The 20,412-nt window shown below is 41.9% G+C and overlaps 2 protein-coding genes across 2 annotated transcripts in view; one reads left to right on the forward strand and one right to left on the reverse strand.

Moving 5' to 3' along the window:
• ITK (IL2 inducible T cell kinase) overlaps positions 1–9,245 on the forward strand; it is a 77,136-nt gene extending 67,891 nt beyond the window's left edge. Inside the window, exons 16-17 of the mRNA XM_012781585.2 lie at positions 1,540–1,697; positions 5,852–9,245. Of these exons, the coding sequence (XP_012637039.1) occupies positions 1,540–1,697; positions 5,852–5,923 (230 nt within the window). The 3' untranslated portion in view covers positions 5,924–9,245. The remainder of the gene's footprint in view (positions 1–1,539; positions 1,698–5,851) is intronic.
• MED7 (mediator complex subunit 7) overlaps positions 1–20,412 on the reverse strand; it is a 315,410-nt gene that overhangs the window by 108,409 nt on the left and 186,589 nt on the right. The gene's annotated exons all lie outside the window — the stretch shown is intronic.

Raw genomic sequence — 20,412 nt, forward strand, 5'->3', positions numbered from 1 at the left:
AAAAAATTAGCTAAGAAATTAGCACGGTGGCACATGCCTGTAGTCCTAGCTACTTAGGAGGCTGAGGCAGGAGGATCGCTTGAGCCCAGGAGTTTGAGGTTGCTGTGAGCTAAGCTGACACCATGGCATTCTAGCCTGGGCAACAGAGTAAGACTCTATCTAAAAAAAAAAAAGACATAGTTGGAGCAATGAGCACTTTGGCACATTTGCCTTCTGACCAGAATGGGGTTTATTTAGCCACAGGGTGGAATTTTCTGCTGCATCTTATCATTAGAGGGTTGAGCTAAAATTTGTCCCTGCCTAGGATGTGTTATTCGAAGAGTCCAGAGATGAGGTTGGTGGATGGATGCAGAATAGAAAGAATTCAGTGAATAAAGTGTCAGAAAACTGAAGTGGCAGCCTGAGCCACAGAAACATGAGTGGGCTGAGAGCTCCATGCCTGCCTCTGTCCATTGGACTTTGTCATCATTTTAACTTTGTGCCTTAATTATCTGTGTGCTAGTTTGAGAAGTAACTTCTTTGTGCCTCACTCAGTTTTCTCCCCTATGCATTAGAAGGTTTGTATTAAATATTTAGGCATTTGCTTTCAAACTGTTTTAGTAGTAGTCCTAATTTTCAAAAGAAATCTCTCTAGAAATCCTGGCATCTCAGGGTGCTAAGCATTCTTATTTATGGTCAGGTGCTGAATTTCCAACTCCTGAGGGACCTCCAAGGACCCTCTAGAAATTCTGGTCCACTGGGTCTGGGCTGGAACCCAGGAATCTGACATTTGAACAGACATCTGAGATGATTGTTATGCAGGTGTTTGTAGGATCATACTTTGGGAAACTCTGCCCTGAGGTCCTATGGAATATACTTTGAAAAGCTCTGGGGTAGGTTATCTGCAATCTCCCTTCCTGCTCTGACAGCCTACGAATATACTAACACATGAAAAAGATAAAACTGGGTGTGACATTTCTACAAAGGGCAGAAGAGGCTAAAAAGATTCAATCAGAAGTCAAAAACAGACAACCCAAAGATGTGCTTTGCTTGGTCTACACAGTATTTATATTTTTTTAAATCCCAATTTCTGGCTTCTTCTAGAAAATCAGAAGATGCGACCGTCCTGGGCCCTCATTTCCATGTGCCATACTTTGGGTGACACCAACACCGTATCTGTCCCCTTAAAACAGAACCTTTGATCTGCAGCTTTCCACAGTCCTCGCTAGTCCCTACTGGTCGCATCTCACCCATTCCATTCGTCTACATCGCGTGTGTAGACATTTGAGTTTAAGTCCCCTGCAACTTTTAGCGGTAGCCTTTGAGTTAGATATAACAAATGATTGAGCTTGAAAAATCCTTCTCCACTAGGGAAGGCTGGGAAGTTAAAGCTCTTTAAAAATAAGACAGGCCCAGTAAGCCTCAAGTGGGCTTGATGGTGCACTTCTGGAGGTAGGGACTTGAATCCTAATGCCAAGGAGTCTGTAATTAATCTAGGTGGGTTTGCTTGATATTTTTGGCCTTTGTCATTAGCTGTGCCGTGCTCATCCTCTCTCATAGGCGTGCTGATGTGGGAGGTCTTCAGTGAAGGCAAAATCCCGTATGAAAACCGGAGCAACTCAGAGGTGGTGGAAGACATCAGCACCGGATTTCGGTTATACAAGCCCCGGCTGGCCTCCTCGCATATCTACCAGATCATGAATCATTGCTGGAAAGAGGTCAGTAGAGGAAGTGGTTCGCCTCTGCATTATATAATATACAATTTCAGGGCCTGCCCCCTTCCCTAGAAAAAAGAAATGCCGTAGAAGGATGAGGCAGCAAGGATGACCAAAATCAATTAGCAAAATGTGACTTCAAGGGTCTTTATTATTATTATTATTTTTAGAGATAGTCTTGCTCTGTCACCCAGGCTGGAGTGGAGTGGTGTAATCATAGGTCACTGCAACCTCGAACTCCTGAGCTCAAATGATCCTCCTGCTTCAGCCTCCTGAATAGCCGGGACTACAGGTGCATGCCATCATGCCTGGCTAAATTTTTAATTTTTATTTTTTTATAGAGACAGGGTCTCACTAAGTTGCCCAGACTGGTGTCCAACTCCAAGGCCCAAGTGATCCTCCCACCTCAGCCTCCCAAAATGCTGGGATTACAGGCGTGAGCTACCACGCCCAGCCATACCTGGCCTTTAAGGGTCTATTAACTGGGTAGATTCCTCAGTCCTAACAGAGCTAACAGGGACCTAAAATATTACTCAATTTGCTATATAATGTCACAAGCCATAAGCATAGCTCCAGAGAGGAGGTGAGGGGAGGCCTGTGTCAGCTCCCTCCTCGATTTTCTGAGGAGAAAGAAAAAAAGTCTGTAACATCCTAAAACCATTAAAAGTACATGAGGGGCATGGAGGCTGAGGCAGGAGGATCACTTGAGGTCAGGAGTTCAAGACTAGTCTGAGTAAGAGTGAGACCCTGCCTCTACTAAAAAAGAGAAAGAAATTAGCTGGACAACTAAAAATATATAGAAAAACTTAGTCAGGCATGGTGGCGCATGCCTGTAGTCCCAGCTACTCGGGAGGCTAAGACAGAAGGATTGCTTGAGCCCAGGAGTTTGAGGTTGCTGTGAGCTAGGCTGATGCCACAGCACTCTATCCCGGGCAACGAGTGAGACTCTGTCTCAAAAAAAAAAATAATAATGAGGTTAGTTTTATAAGTTGGGGAACAGAGGCTGGGTGCAGTGACTCACGCCTGTAACCCTAGCACTCTAGAAGGCTGAGGGAGGCGGATTGCTCGAGGTCAGGACTTCGAAACCAGCCTGAGCAAGAGCAAGACCCTGTCTGTGCTATAAATAGAAAGAAATTAATTAACCAACTAATATATATATTAAAAAAAATCAGCCGGGCATGGTGGCGCATGCCTGTAGTCCCAGCTACTCGAGAGGCTGAGGCAGTAGGATCACTTGAGCCCAGGAGATTGAGGTTGCTGTGAGCTAGGCTGATGCCATGGCACTCACTCTAGCCTGGGCAACAAAGTGAGACACTGTCTAAAAAAATAATAAAAATAAAAAAATAAAATAAATTGGGGAATAGGAGTTCACTTGTGCTATGAAAATGTTAAAGCAGCTTAATTAAGGTTCATTTTATTCATCCACCAATTCGGAAAGGTAAGCCACGTACCCCAGACCTAGATGGCTCAGTTACCCTGTGCTTGGGTCTCAGGCCATGCCTTGAGCCACATCAGCATGAGTCCTAGATGGCCTTGGACGAGTTAGAAAATTGTAAATTTCAGCCAACATGGAAAATTGCCGAAATAGTTAATAAAAATTCTGATCATGGAAGGACAACAAGGTAGAAGGCAAAAAATAATTGAACGCTTGGATTTTGTCTAAGTGTTACCATTTCTTTATCATTAATCTTGGACAATTCTCTGAACTTCTTTTTTCTTTCCAGTAAGAGAATTAAATAATGCTTGGTCTGTAAGCTTACAGAGCTTTTATAATCAGAAACAAACAAACAATAACATCCACAAGGGCACAAAATAAATCTTGTCCACTTCATAATTAACCACTATCAGAATAATGATGGCTGACATTTGGTTAGTATTTATTTTTTCTCTTTTAACTTTTATTGATTTTTTTAAATTAATAGGCTTCATTTTTTAGAAGTTCCAGATTTACAGAAAAATTGAGCAAAAAGTACAGAGTTTCCACATACCTTCCTTCCCTGTACCTAGTTTCCCCTGTTTATTAACATTTTGCATGAGTATAGTATATTTGTTATAATTAAGGAACCTCTATTAATATATTAGTATTAACTAAGGTCCATAGTTTACATTGAGGTTCACTCCTGGTGCTATAGAGTTCTATGGGCTTTGGCAAATGCAGAATGCCATGGGTCCACCCTTATAATATAGAATAATTTCACAGCCATAAAAATCCCCTGTGATCCACCTATATATCCCTCCCTCCCTTCCCCAAACTCCTGGCAACTGCTTATCTTTTTACTGTCTCCATTCTTTTGCCTTTTCCAGAAGGTTGTATATTAATAGTTGGAATCCTACAATATGTAGCCATTCAGGCTGACTTCTTTCACATAGTAACATGCATTTGAGATTCCTCCATGTATTTTCATGGCTTAATAGCTTTATTTCTTTTTATCACTAAATGTTCCATTGCATGGATATACCACATTTGTTTATCCATTTGCCTACTGAAGTAAATCTTGGTTGCTTTCAGTTTTTAACAATTATGAATAAAGCTGCTATAAACGTTTATGTGCAGGTTTTTGTTTGGACATAAATTTTCAACTCGATTGGGTAAATGCCTAGGAGTGTGATTGCTGGATCATATGGCAAGACTATGTTTAACTTTGTAAGAAACTGCCAGAATGTCTTCCAAAGTAGCTGTACGATTTTGCATTCCCAACCATCATTTAGAGTTCCTTGTCAGCATTTGTTGTGTTGGATTTCAGAGGTTTTGATAGATGTGTAGTGATAGTTCATTGTTGTTTTAATTTGCATTTCCCGAATGACATATGATGTTAAGCATATTTTCATATGCTTATTGGCCATCTGTATATCTTATTGGGGATATCCGTGTGGATCTTTAGCCCATTTTTCAGTTGAGTTCTTTATTTTGTTACTGTTGGGTTTTAAGAGCTCTTTGTCTATTTTGAATACAAGTCCTTTATCAGATATGTGTTTTGCAAATATTTTCTTCCAGTCTGTGGCTTGTCTTCTCATTCTTTTGATAGTGTCTTTCACAGAGCAGACATTTTTAATTTTAATCAAGTTCCACATCAATTTATTCATTCATGAATTGTGCTTTTGGTGTTGTATCTAAAAACCCATTTGCCAAGCCCAGTGTCACCCAGATTTTCTCCTATGTTACCTTATGAAAGTTTTATAGTTAATGTACTTTACATTTAGGTGTATGATCCACTTTGAGTTAATTTTTCTGAAAGGTGTAAGGTCTGTGACAAAAGTCATTCTTTTATAAATGGATGTCTGATTATTCTAGCACTGTTTGTTGAAAAGGCTACCCTTTCTCCTTTGATCCTTTATTCAGGATAAGTTTATATGGGTCTATATCTGGGCTCAAGTCTATTCCATTTATATATTTGTTTATTCTTTCATTAACACCACACTGTCGTGATTACTGTAGCTTTAGAATAAATTCCAAAGCCAAGTAGGATCAGTCCTCCAGCTCTATTATCTTCCTTCAATATTTTGTTGGCTATTCTTGATCTTTTTACCTTTCTTTTATAAACTTTAGAGTCAGTTTGTCAATATCCACCAAATAACTTGCAGAGATTTTGCTTAGGATTATGTCACATCTATAGATCAAGTGGGAAAGAACTGACATCTCAACACCACAGTCTTTCTATCCAAGAACATGAAATATCTCTCCATTTATTTAGATCTTCTTTGATTTCTTTTCTTAGAATTTCATATTTTCCTCATACAGATCCAATACATATTTTGTGAGATTTATAACTAAATATTCCATTTGGGGGGTGTTCTTTAGCATTAATTTATGATGCCTTTTTATACATGTTTTATGTAATTCTCAAAACAATTTTATGCGGTAGCTACTATTATTATCCCATTTTTTTACGAATAACAAAACTGAGGTTCAAAGAGTTTAAGTGACCTGCTCAATGTCACACAGCTAATGAGTGGTAAAGCTGAGATCCGACACTAGGCCATCTGATTCCAGAATACCTGCCGTGAACAAGTTAGGGAAATCTACATGGAATGCAATCTACACGGAAGCATGTTTAAAAATCAGCAGAGGATACTGCCACTACATTCTAGTTTGCTTTGGATTGACTTATGACACGCACATACAGGGAACTCACGAAGTTCTTTGTTTCCTTCTCCAGAGACCAGAAGACCGGCCGGCCTTCTCCAGACTGTTGGGTCAACTGGCTGAAATTGCAGAATCAGGACTTTAGTAGAGACTCGGTGCCGGGCCACGGGCTGCAGAGCCCGAATGAAGGAAGGGTGTCCTCCTTCCATGGAGCATTAGAAGCTGCCACCAGCCCAGGACTCTCCAGTGGCAGTGCGGCCTGTGGCGCCAGTCCCTGAGCTGCCACGGAGGCCGGACCCTGACTGCAACTGGCAGCCAGGCCACAGGCAGGAGCATCAGCCACAGAGCCGGGACGCTGGCCAGGACAGAGGCCACGTCGCTGCCCTCCCTCCAGCCTCTTGTCACCTACGGCGCACAGACCTCAATCTGACCACTTTCAGGCAACATTTCTTGCACTTCTTAGCAATCGGGAGAGACAGGGGTAGGATCCCAGGTATTATTTTTATTGTTATTTGAAACATGGATCTGAAATGTATGGTTCAAACCAACGACAGACACGGTATCCCAGAATATCAAATGTATTGGAACCAATAGCACAATACCCCAGGATATGGGGACAAGGGGAACGGGGACTATGACTCTTTTTCTAGAAAAACCGGTGAGTTAAAACTAAGGTCAGCAAGATGCTGGCAGCCACAGCTTCCTGCCGCAGAGGGTAGCAGAGCAGCTGTTCTCGCAGGAGGCCGGATTTTCTGAGAAGCCGCTTTATGAGGTTTTACAGAGTACACGGGCAGCTCTCTTCTCCAAGGGAGCATGGTGAGCTCCATTGGATGGATCGGGGTGAGCCGTTCAGATCCTGCATTTGGAGTGTTGGTGTCTGATGTCTGGGCAGGAACAAGAGGGCATCAGATGGGGGCAACCAAGTGGTACCAAAAAAAAAAAAGGCCTTAGGTTTTGCCACTCCAGCGCTCACCTTGTACACCATGCCATGCAGGGGACTATGCGTCCTCTTCTGCACGGAATGCTTCTGCCGCCAGCCCAGGAGGAAACGGTACTGACTCTGGCAGATGAGTGTTCATTCTTTTCTCCAACCTCTGGGAATCAGCCCCCTCGCTGCGCTATCCCGCTCTCATCAATAGAGGGCAGCATTGTGTTGATCAGTGAGGCATTGCAGAGCCATCGAAGCTTATTTAGGCCCCTTAGGGCAGGCGTCCTCAAACTACGGCCCCTGGGCTACATGTGGCCTGCCTGGTGTTTTTGCCCCCGCTGCCTGTCCTGCTTAGCAGCCAACTAATCCCGGGTCCGCGGTGCGCATGCGTGGAATGTGCACCACACTCTCCAACGGCCCTCCAGCGGTCTGAGGGACAGGGAGCTGGCCCCCTGTTTAAAAAGTTTGAGGACCCTTGCCCTAGGGTTTAGCAATTTAAAGGTTGAGACCTCAAGACGCCCATTCTTGCTCAAACCATCTGGATGGAGACAGGCGCTGACTGAGGTGTTTCCAAGATGCACAAGGAAGCCTAGTGTTGACCGAGCATTCATATGTGCAAAGTGAATATGGTGACTGTGTACTGAGCTATCAGTTTTTCACCTTGAGTTCGCACCCCATGAGATAGTGTTATTATTCCCATTTTACAGATAATAGAACTGAGGCTTTAAAAAGCCAAGACACCTGCCCAAAGTGACAGAAACTAGGAAGTCCAGAACCAGGATTCTAGCCCAAATCTGACTCCAATGAATAGATTCTTCATTCCTGTTTGACACTGCTTCCTACTGAGAATGAAAGGGTTTGCAGAGGAGATTAATACAGCAGAGGGGAAGGACACAGGAAGCCAATAAAGAAGTCAACATAGAACCACTGGCAAGTAATGTTGCTTTTGCACAGGCCATTGGCATTGGTTGTATGGCCCTTTAACTTGGACTAGGATCTTTTTCCTTGTCTGTATCTTCACCTTGGTCATAGTTTATAACTTTGGAGTCATTCAGTTAATTAACCCTTTAATTCTGCCAATCCACTAAAGTCTTGTTGCATGAAGCCATTTATATATGAGCTTCCAAGCAGTTTTAAAAGATCTCCTGAAAAAGTATGAATGCTTCCTTTAATTATCATTCCAACTTTGAGCTGTAGTATCCTTGGATATTTTGTGGGGAAGAATATTCCCTTATGTAAGAAAGAATCAGTTCTCTTACAGTGCTCAGATAAAGCTTTTAGACAAATTATTGGATGGAGTTGCAATTAGCTTTTTCTATATCATGTAATATTTTGACTGGCTTGAGATTCAGACGCATAACTTTTAACTATAATTATTGCGAAATGGGGAGCCTCAAGATAAAAACTCTGTCATTCAGAAGATGATCATACTCAACTTATCCAAAATTATCCTTGTTTACTTTTAAGCATTTTGTACATTCTCTTTTGGAACCCGTAATTAGAGATGATTTCTGGAACATGCAGCCTAGAAGAAAAACATTGGAATTGACTGATCTCTGTGGTCTGGTTTAGAAAATTCCCCACTGCATAGTATTATCTTTTCTAAGCTCAGATTCACTGGGGCCTTAACTAAACATGTGTAGATATTTCACCTCCCAATGTCCTATCCCACAAAATGGGCTTCCTGCCTGGTTTTTTCCCTCTCACATTTTGTAAATGGTACCCTGTGCTCACAGAGAAGTCCTCTATACAAGGCTTTGGTTCTACTTGCATACTGTAGATTTTGCATTTTGTACCTTTTGACTGTGTATTTATATTTGGATCAGATGAATATTTATTAGTGTACAGTCACTGCTAGTGTTCAAAATAAAAATATTACAAATATCTCTTATTCTTTGTAGAGTGCACAAAGTTAACATCTGTATATAGCAAACAAAGCTGTGTTTTAATAAACATAGCAGGTGTGGCCTGGGTTCCATATTGACCCAAATGGCAAACTCTCAAAACCTTTCCTTAAGTACAAATAGTTGTATGATTTCATCTTCCACAGAGAAATAAAGACTATACACATTGTTCAACAACGTCAACTCAACAAGTAAATATCAAATGTTCCCTGTGTGTCATGCACTTGGCAGAGTATAGGTATGCTCATGGAAACAGTGATCAAAAAAGGCACAATCTTTACTTTCCAGTCTGATCGAGAAGGCAGACACATAAATAAATAAAATTATAATACAGCAATTAGCGCGACAACAGAAATATGGTCAAAGAAGAGGAGAGCCCAGAAAAAAGTGATGGCACCTACCAGGGGAGGGCTGACATCAGGGGAAATATTTACAGCCTTGCTACTCAAAGTGTGCCTGAAACAGCAGCAATAGCAGCACCAGCTTGTGAGAAGTACAAATGCTCAGGCATCCTCCTCACCTACTGAATATGAGTCTGCATTTTAACAAGATCCGCAGGTAATCAAATGCACATTAAAGTTTGAGAAGCACTGTCAAAGAGGATACAAGGTCAAACTCAGCTTTGAAGATGAATCATGGTTTTTTTTGTTTTTTTTTTTTTTTAGATAAGCAAGTAGATGGAAATAAATATTTTCCAGGTAGAGGGAACAGAATACAGTGGGAGGCTATTATCAGTTCACTATTGCTGGAGCGAGAGAGGGAGGGAGAGAGAGAGAGAGAGAGAGAGAGAGAGAGAGAATGCATGTGTTTTCTCAGCAAGGGTAAGGGTGGTAGAAGGGAGGGTGGGAAAATTGAAACTGAGACTATAAATCTAGGCAAAAACTATAATTGAAAAGACTAAGAAGTTGGAATTTCACTCTGTAGATAGAAAAGATGTAATTGCACAGGGAGAGAAGGTCAAATTTGCATTTAAAAACCACATTCTGGGAGCAGTGTGGTGAGTGGATTTGAGAAAGGCAAAGCTGGTGGAAGAAAAATCAATTTGGAGAGGATTTTTGCCTTGTTCACAGTACCAGATGATTGTTCACAGTCATTCACTGTCATCTGCTGTGTGGGTGACATACGGAAATTGTAATTCGGAGTTCTTCAGTCGCCGTTGGACAGCAATAAATAGCTTTTCTTCTCCGGCTTGAAATCCTAGTGAAATCAAGGCAGGGCTGCTCTAGCCTGGGTGTGTTGAGCACTCGGTATCTTTTACTACACCACATGCTCGTGTCCCTTGCAGGAGCCAGCTCACGTGCCAGTGGGCCACCAGGCAAGCATGAGAAAGCCTGTGGCTTCCATTTGGTCCCTGCTCGGACTCACCTCTAGGCTTGATTCCCACCGGCACATATTCCACACAAGAGACATCTAAAGCAGGTTGGATAAACAGATCTGCTTTTTGGAGGATTTTTCCTGCAGACTCTACTCTCCTTGGAATCTTTTCACACATGAGCCCACCATTTACAGGAAGAGACAGAATGTAGCCCATTCAGCAAGATGGGGAGTGTGTGAGTCGGCACGGGACAAGGGAGCTGCATGTTCCTTAGTCAAAGGGCTCAGGAGGGTGATCTGATCAGGACGAGCAGGTTAGGGGTGAAAGCTGCATCTGCACAGGAAGCACATGTTTTTCACTTTAGAATGTATTTAATATATGAATTTGCAGTGGCTTTCAGGGAGGGGCTAGAAATTTGGTGCACAAAAGTCCACTCCTCAGAGCCACCCCTTGGTGTTAGCACTAGGGGTGCGTGTGTGGGTGTGTATGACCCTGTCTACAATGACTTTGAGATTCTCCCCAAGGCAGGATGCATAGCTGGCTTGTAAGATAACAGAATCATGCAAATACTGAAAGAGATCATTCAACTACCATCGCTCTCTGCTAAGCATAGGATCTAAAAAGATGTCTAAGATATCTTATCAGTTAGGGACCAAACGTGTCACTCTCAGATTAGGGTAATTCAAGGAGAGCTTCTTTACAAAAAAGGTCTGTTTAAAACTGTGTGGGTCAGGTTTAAGAAAACATTAGGTTTAAGAAAACCTTAGGAAGTGATACAGAGGAAAATAAAAGCTGAGAAGTAGTGTTATGGTTTGAATGTTTGAGTCCCTCTGATATTCTTGTTGAAACTTTACTCCCAATGCAATAGTATTAAGAGGAGTATGGGGCCTGGGAAAGGGAGGGAGGAAAAAAAAAAAAGAGGCAGGGCCTTTAGGAGGAAATTAGGTTGTAAGGGCTCTGCCCTCATGAATGGGATTAGTGCCCTTATAAAAAGGCTTAAGAGGCCGGCCAAGGTGGCTCACACCTGTAATCCTAGCACTCTGGGAGGCCGAGGTGGGCAGATTGCTCGAGGTCAGGAGTTCTAAACCAGCCTGAGCAAGAGCGAGACCCCGTCTCTACTATAAATAGAAACAAATTAATTGACCAACTAAAAATATATATAGAAAAAATTAGCCGGGCATGGTGGCGCATGCCTGTAGTCCCAGCTACTCGGGAGGCTGAGGCAGAAGGATTGCTTGAGCCCAGGAGACTGAGGTTGCTGTGAGCTAGGCTGATGCCATGGCACTCACTCTAGCCTGGGCAACAAAGCGAGACTCTGTCTCAAAAAAAAATAAAAATAAAAGGGCTTAAGGGACTCTCTGTCAGTCTCCTTTTGCTCTTCCACCTGTCCACCATGTGAGGACACAGCAACAGGGTGTCATCTATGGAGCAGAGAACAAGCCCTTACCACGTGCTAAGTCTTCCAGCGCCTTGATCTTGAGCTTCCCAGCCTCCAGAACTATGAAGAAATAGATTTCTGTTGTTTATAAATTACCCAGTATTTTGTTATAGCATCCTGAATGGACTGAAATAAATAGTTACCACCCCTAGGCCTGAAGGGACACCTGGAGGAGCCACCTGGAGAATGTTGCATTCAGAAGAGAGAAACCTGAGTGAGGGACAGAGGAAGCCCGAGGCAACATCACAGGGAGGAACCCAGGGGAATAAATACCCTGCCCCACTCTCCTCTCTCCCTTCCATCAACTGCTGGGACTTTTTGTTGGTCAAACCGAATCGGAAACCAGAGGTCAAGGCAGCCATAGTGGGGTAGTCCATAGAGGTTGGTCTGCAGGGGCAGACAGCAGGGTAAGAAGAGTGGAGTGGATTTGGAGGGACAGAGAGAAGGTACCTGGTACAGCCACCAATGCTTTCTATCAGAAGCTCAGCTGTCATGCTTCAACAAGTAGCTTTTTGGCAGTCTATTCAGTGCCACACTTTTTTGTACTGGAGTGCCTTTCTTGGTGATTTTGCTGTTTAAAATGGCCCCCAAATGTATTACCGAAGTGTTGTCTAGTGTTCCTAAGTGTGAGAAGGTTGTAATGCTTTATATAATAGAAAAAAAAATATGTGTTGGATAAGCTTCATTCAGGCATGAGTTCAATGTTACTGAATGAATGACATATTAAATACGTTTGTTTTTTTTTTTAAAACACAAACATACATAAACCAAGGCTATGGATTGATCAGTTGATAAAAATGTTGGGACCAGAGGCTTGTAGGAACCTAACTCTATATAGAAGCAATAGTTCAGTATTTGATAATTCAGTGTTCCTGGCAACCTTATAGAACATAAGTACTGAACAATAAGAATCAACCATAATTGCAAAGGGCTGCTGTAGGTTATGTGATGAAGCTATAGTCACAGTATAGCAAGAACTCAAAGAACTAAGTAAAAACATCTAAGGGACCAAGGAGGACCTCACAGAGAAGGTGAAGTTCGAGCTGTACCTTGAAGGTGAAAAGTCTAAAAATGGAACTTTCTTACAATAAAGTCAGCTAGAGAAAAGACAATGTTATTAAGAAAATCATAAGGAAGAGAAAATATGTTTACTATGTGTTAAGTGAAAGTGGATCATCATAAAGTTCTTCCTCTTCATCATCTTCACATTGAGTAGGCGGAGGAGGAGGAGGAAGAGGAGGAGTTGGTCTTGCTGTCTCGAGAGTGGCAGAGGTAGAAGAGGTGGAGGAAGTGTGAGGGGAGGCAGGAGAGGCAGGCACACTTGGTGTAACTTTACAGAAGTACATTGTGCTTTCTGCCCCACTTTTTTCTTTTTTTCTCTAAAAATGTTTCTATATGGCACCAATCCTTCTTCCACTGTTTGCTTTACTTTTAGCAACCATAATATAGAAGAGTCCTTGTTGTACAAGAAGTCAAAAGCAGTCTTGAATAATTGGAACACTTTGGCCACTTTGCCTAATGTCAACTTGTTTTCCGGCGTTGCTTCTTCTACATCTTCCTCATCCTGGGGCACTAGTTTGGAAGAACTCATCTCCATCAGGCCATCTTCTGTTAATTCCTCTGGCATGGTGTGTATCAGCTCTTGAATTCCTCCAAGATCCATATTGTGAAACCCTTTGCTTCCCACCTTTTTTGGAATGTCCACATCTCTTCATAATTGGCTTGCTTGGCTCTGTCATAAATCCTGCGAAGTCATGCATGACATCTGGATACAGTTTTCTCCAACAGGAACTTGTTGTTTAGGGGTGGATGGCTTTCAAGGCTTTTTCTATAATAACTATACCATCTTCAATGGTGTCATCCTTCCAGGCTTTCTTGGTTTTCTCTACCGGAGTTTTCTTCCATGGCATTAACAATCCTTTGCGTAGAGTACCATGTGTAATGAGCCTTAAAGGACCTTATGACCTTCTGATCTAGAGGCTAATTTACAGACACCATGGTTGGGGGCAAGCGGACCACTTTGACCATTCAGTGTTAAACTCATGGGGCTCTGGGTGGCCAATATCAAAAGAATTTTAAAAGCCAGTCCCTTATTGGCAAGGTACTTCCTGACTTCAGGGACAATGCATCACTGGAACCAATCCAGGAAAAGGGTTCTCATTATCTGGGCCTTCTTGTTGTATAGCCAAAAGAATGGCAGCTGCTGTTTATCTGTTCCATTCAAGCCTCAGGGGTTAGCAGCTTTCTAGATAAGGGAAGTGCTGATCATAAACCTGTCAATGGGAAAAGAACCCAAACTCTGTAAAATAATTTCGAAAGGTTTATTCTGAGCTGTGTGTGTGGCCATGGCCTGGACAGCCATGCCCAAGAAGCCTTGAGCAAGTGGTCTCACTGTGCTTGAGTTACGGTTTGGTTTAATACATTTTAGGGAGACAGGAATAACACATAAAGTCATAAATCAATACGTGGAAAGGGGTACATTGGTTTGGCCTGAAAAGGCTGGACATCTTGAAGCAGGGGATTACAAGTTATAGGTGGGTCTAAACATTCTTTAATTTGTAATTGTTAAAAGAAATGAAGCTTTGTCTAAAGGCTTGGAATGGTTTAAATTAAGATAAGGAAGTCTGGCCGGGTGGAATGGTTTAAATGAAAATAAGAAGTCTGGCTGGGCAAGGTTGCTCATGCCTGTAATCCTAGCACTCTGGGAGGCCGAGGTGGGAGGATCCCTTGAGGTCAGGAGTTCGAGAGCAGCCTTAGCAAGAGCAAGACTCTGTCTCTACCAAAAATAGAAAAAATTATGTGGTAATGCATGCCTGTAGTCCCAGCTACTCGGGGGGCTGAGGCAAGAGGATCGCTTGAGCCCAGGCGTTTGAGGTTGTGGTGAGCTGTGATGACACCACTACACTCTACCCTGAACAATAGAGTGAGACTCTGTCTCAAAAAAAAAAAAAAAAAAAAAAAAAAATAAGGAAGTCTGCTAATTATAGACAAGCCACCGGATATATACTGAGACTCAAGTCATCTATTAAGTAAATAAATGACCTGTTGGTGTGGTTTAACTTTTGTCCTACATGGCCTTATGCTTGTTAAGGGTTTTGCATCTTATTAGTACAAAGAATAACTCCAAAAGTGACAAGGCATAACTAACCATATCTGACCTTCCTTCTCCTCACAGCCAGAAACTCAGCTTTAAGAGGTTTTCTTTTTTTTGGGGGGGGGGCTGGGTCCCCTTGGCCAAGAGGGGGGTCCATTCAGTTGTCTGGGGTAGAGCTTAAGATTTTATTTTAGTTCATAAATCCAGCTGCATTTACAGAAAACAGTAGAATTAGCCTATCCCTTCCTGCATTAAATCCTAGTGCCCACTTCTCTTCTTTACTAATAAATGTCCTTGGTGGCATTTTTTTTCTCCAGAATAGGGCACTTTTCTCTGCATTAAAAACCTGTTCGGGCCGGGCGCGGTGGCTCACGCCTGTAATCCTAGCTCTCTGGGAGGCCGAGGCGGGCGGATTGCTCAAGGTCAGGAGTTCAAAACCAGCCTGAGCAAGAGCGAGACCCCGTCTCTACTATAAATAGAAAAAGAAACTAATTGGCCAACTGATATATATATAAAAAATTAGCCGGGCATGGTGGCGCATGCCTGTAGTCCCAGCTACTCGGGAGGCTGAGACAGAAGGATCGCTCGAGCCCAGGAGTTTGAGGTTGCTGTGAGCTAGGCTGACGCCACGGCACTCACTCTAGCCTGGGCAACAAATCGAGACTCTGTCTCAAAAAAAAAAAAAAAAAAAAAAAACAAAAAAAAAAACCTGTTCGGGCAGATAGCCTTTCTCCTCAGTGATTTTCTTCATGGTGTCTTTATTCCTCCACTGTCTCCTGGTCAGCAGAAGTTGCTTCTCATGTTATCTTGACATTTTTTAAGCCAGACTCTTTAAAATTACTAAACCATCCTTCGCTGACATTAAATTCTCTAGCTTTAGATCTTTCACCTTCCTTTCGCTTGAAGTTGTCATATGATGAGTTTGCTTTTTCTTGAATCTTATTAGAGTCTATAGGTATGCCTTTCTTAGAGCAATCCTGCTGTCACATAGAAGATAAAAATATGAGATTAAAAAATCTCATATTTTCGATATGAGATAAGAATGTAATGCATAAAATGTGCAAGGTTTTCACAAGCCTGCTGGCATAGTTGCAGCTACAAGTTCATGAATTTCCTTTTTGTTTTTTTATAATGATCCTTATGGTGGATTCATTTATCTTGAAACAGTGGGTAACTGCAGCTGCCGACTTCAATCTAAAGTACGTATCAAGCTTTTCCTTGCAGTCTCGTGACTTTTCTCTGCTTTATGGGAGCAACTCCAGCATCACTAGCATTTTGTATGGGGCTCATGGTGTTATTCAAAGTTTATGGGTTTGTGCTTGACAACCCAAAATAAGTGACGGGGGCAAAGGTCTTAATCAACAGAGGTTTATTAAGCCAAAGTTGGAAGATGTGCAGGGGAAAAACACAATCCATAGCCAAATCTGTGACTATTTTTCCAAAGGGGAATTTGGGGACTTCAGACTTTCTGGGTGTACAGAAAGTAAAAAGGATGAGGGTCTGGGCAGTGAGGCAAAATGGTTATATTCTTATGAGGCTTAGGAAGCCTACATTTTACATAAGCTAAGGTGATTGGGCCGGGCGTGGTGGCTCAAGCCTGTAATCCTAGCACTCTGGGAGGCCGAGGTGGGTGGATTGCTTGAGGTCAGGAGTTCAAAACCAGCCTGACCGAGACCCCGTCTCTACTAAAAAGAGAAAGAAATTAATTGACCAACTAAAAATATATATAGAAAAAATTAGCCGGGCATGGTGGCGCATGCCTGTAGTCCCAGCTACTCGGGAGGCTGAGGCAGGAGGATTGCTTGAGCCCAGGAGACTGAGATTGCTGTGAGCTAGGCTGGTGCCACTGTACTCACTCTAGCTGGGGCAACAAAGTGAGACTCTGTGTCTCAAAAAAAAAAAAAACAAAAACAAAAAAACCAGATAAGGTGATTGTTAGAAGAGAAAAAAAGAGAGAAGGAAGCATCAATTATGTAAATGTTCCTGGGTAGGTAGAAGAATGTTTTATCTTGTCTTGTCTCTTTTCTACACCTCGGAAGATAAACCCGTCATTCATTATCAGTGTATAATTGAAAAAAAGTTTAGTTTTAGGAACTAGACTTGGCCTGCTGACCAAAAGTTACAATCTGTATGTACTTGCTTATAGGAGGCCAGCAAAGAAGGGATTTTCTTATGAATGATCGGTGTGGGCAGTCCTTGTAGATGCCAGGGCTTTTACCTTTCCATTGGGATCTGGCCAATGCGTAATGTTAGTAACAGCTATTTATTTGGAAGGGGGTGTTGCATAACTCAACCTCCAGGCTTGACTTCTTTTCCATAAGGAGTGGGGGGTGGTCCTGAGATTTTTATTTTCCTTTACACACTAAATATGATGAAAAATATGCCAGAACCGTGAGAGCTCACTTTTTACCGCGATACACAATTTACTGGAGAGAAAAATTGCTCACACAGAGATGATTAGCATCAAATTCCGTTTTAAGCAGACACTCCCAACGCTCGAACTCACCACAATAACAACAGGAGGTGGCTGTGAAATTATTACAGTAGTTCAGCATTACTATAGTTAATTTTATGCAGTTGTGATTTAATACTGCATCTTCATGTTTGTTTATATTTCTCTTGACTGTGAGTGTCACCATGTCTTGTCTGTGTTTGTGTGTGTAAGTTTTTTTTTTTTTTTCAGCCACATGATTAGGGTATCCTTAGATGTGTGTAAGTTTTGATAAATTTAACTTTTTGTAATATTTTGTGTCTATGTTATGGTGGTAAACGATAAAATAAGCAATTATCTGCATGTATTTTATGTACTCATGACATACCTTTTTCTTAATGTTTTCAATATTTTTAGGCTATGCAGTAGATTCTGATTCCTCCCCTTCTAAATTGACACCCCTCTACACCCATCTAGAGCTACTAAGAAGTTTCCAGTCCCTTTTCATTATCTCAAAGGCTGATTTTGAGTCCAAGTATACATAAGCTGAGACGGGCAACACAAACATTCATTTTCTTTTCTGTTTTGTTCTTCTCAGAGCACATTTCCATCTAAGACTGTATTTGATCTCTATAGCAGTTTGGGGATGGCCCTGGGGGTGGGGGTCTCACTTGACAGAGGAGGGCAGTGATACACAGAGAGGTTAACTGACCCACCTGGGGTTGTAGAGCTACTTAACACAAGCAAGATCAGAATTTAGATTTTATTCCAAGTCCTGTATTCTTCCTGGGTATTACACTGAAATTCAAGCCATGTTTAATAATAATAATAATAATAATTTAGCTCCCATTTTTGAGCATTTACTATGCACCACAAAAGCAACAGGAGCATTTCTTATGTATGCTTTGTGTGTTACATTTATTATTTCATTGATTCTTCACAAGAACCTAAAGGATAGGTACAAATTACTGTAGACTCAATTTTACTGATGAAGAGAACAGAGCTCAGCAAATTATAGAAATCACTTACAGTCCTAGCAAGTGGCAGAATAGGGGCTTGAAGCCAAACCTGTCTGTCCCCAAGTTCCAATGCTCCCAACCATTCTGCGGAACTGATTATAAGGCCAATTGATGCTACCCTCTGGGCCTACAGCAGCAGTGACCATTGCACCTCCGCTACGTTGTTGCTTTCAGAATCCAGTTTGGAATATGCTCTGACCCTCTTTATCAGTTCTTATCTGAAATTATTGCAAATAGTATTTGTTTAAATAAAGATGAAATGTTCTTTGCTCTCAAGTTATGTGTAAAAGATCTGAGCTTCAAGGGAGGCCAGGGCTTCAGAAGCTGTGGGAAATGAGCAAGATGAGGGAAATACAGCATGGAGGGAAGGCACGCATTTCCAAGTGGCCGGGGGTGGAGCTGCAGCGTTTCTACCATAAAGCAGGCCTTAGGTTTCCATCCATAAAACAACAGGGCTACTTCTCGGAATCTTGTGAGGATGAAATGAGCTGAGCCCACCCTATAAAGTACCTAGCATAGAGGCTGGCCCCGAATAAACATTTAATGAACGTCAGTTCAAAGTATATGCCTTAATAAGTTATTTCAGATTCAAAGAAAGAGATAAGCAACCCAGTTTCTTATAGAAAGACCTAGGATCTGGATGCAGACAGCCTTGGGTAACCCTTCCCCTTTCTGGGACTCTGTTCTTTCATCTGTAAAATGAGGCAATTTTGAGCAAGCACTTAGGTTCTGTCTACACAATGGCCAATGTAAATTGTGTAACTGACCCATGAGTTTCCTTTTCCTGCTAACTACATAAACGCTTAGAACCAAATGTGTTAATCTATATAGCAAGCTCATAGCACATAGAGTTGTTGGGTGTTTTTGTCTTTGTTTTTTTGTCTTATGCACAATTTTTTCTCCATTTTTGTAGCCTTTTCCTTCTTTCTTTTTTAATTAAATTGTTGTAGCTTTTTCCTTCTTTCTTTTTTAAATTAAATTTCTTGCTGGTTTTTAATTTCTGAGTATATCCTTGTAACTTACATCAAATATGTTTTTGGAATAAGATAGTGTATTAATAAACACATAGACTTAGCTTGGAAGGGGGGAAATGGTACTGCATGTAATTGTGGTGAAAAGCATGGCTTTGGTTTCACTACCTTGATCAAATTATTTAACCTGCCTTATTAGTTGCCTCGATTATAAAATGGGACAAATGATTATATTTTCGTTATAGGATAACTGTGAAAATCAAACGAGGAATGCACTTGGTAAAAATATTAGCCACTATTATTATTATTGTTTATGTTTTTCTCCCTCCAGAAGCAATTCTCATGCCCATTCTAGATACTCCACTACTGATGTCTGGGAAGCAGGGTCTGAAGATGATTTATACATGGAGACATAGATTTTCTAAGCGATTTGAAGTTTTTCTAAAAACAAGGCAATGTTGCCACACACAGACAACGCGTGGGCCACAGCTTTGCAAGTGGCAAAGCAAGTCTCACTTGATAGCTGCTGTCCTCTCATGGCCCATGGTGCAGCCTGGGCTTGGATATGAAGGAAATTTGAAGGCAGGAGACAGAGGGCTACACATTCCAACGGCAAAGTGTAAAGATTTCACCTTCGATTGTTCATTTAACCCGTTTTTGCTGAACTCCAGCAAAGTACCAGGCTCTGAGGATGCAATGGAGAGCAAGGCAGACATATCTCTGCTCCCTTAGATTTTAGGGTCTAATGGTGAGACGCAGGCAAGTGCATTGACAATTACAACACAACATAATAAACGGTATGACAGAGGAAGCCCAGTGAGCTACGGGAACATAGACAACTAATCGTAACCTAACCCAGGCATGGAGGGATCTTGGAGGAGGTGACATCTAAGGGGATACCAGAAGGATGAACAGAAGTCTGGCAAGTAAAGTGGGAGAAAGTGTGGAAGGTGGAGGAAAGTTGGGGACAGAATGTACCAAGCAAGAAGCCTAGCTTGTGCAAAGGTCAAACACAAGAGACAACACAGCAAGTTTGGGGAACCAAAAGAGGCTCCTTTTAGCTGAAGGGTAGTAGCAAGCTTGATCACATAGAAGGGTCAGGAGAGAGAGATGCCAGGCCATGGGAGGGAGTCTGGGCTTCATCCTGGGGACAGTGGAGAGCTAGTGGGATGCTTTACACCTGGGAGGGGCCTGATCTTTGTTTAAATTCATATAACTTTCTACATTCAGAGGGACATCGAAATATATCCAACCTACTTCATTTTACAGATGGGGAAATAGAGAAGGGTTGAAGTTACTTGCCTAAGATCATTCTGTTAGTTGCAAAACTAGGACCAAAAGGCAAACTTCTGGATTTCCAATACAGCGGCTCCAAGACACCAAATTGCTCTCCCTTACAAGCAAATAGAATTCAGGGGTCCGGGAATTATTCTTGCCTAAGATCTAACCAAATATGAATGTAATAGTCTTTTTTTTTTTTTTTTTTTTGAAGCAACTTGTTCCTGAAATGACACGAAAGTAACAACAGGGAGAA

Source organism: Microcebus murinus, chromosome 21 (assembly GCF_040939455.1).
Source record: "Microcebus murinus isolate Inina chromosome 21, M.murinus_Inina_mat1.0, whole genome shotgun sequence".
NCBI lineage: Eukaryota > Metazoa > Chordata > Mammalia > Primates > Cheirogaleidae > Microcebus > Microcebus murinus.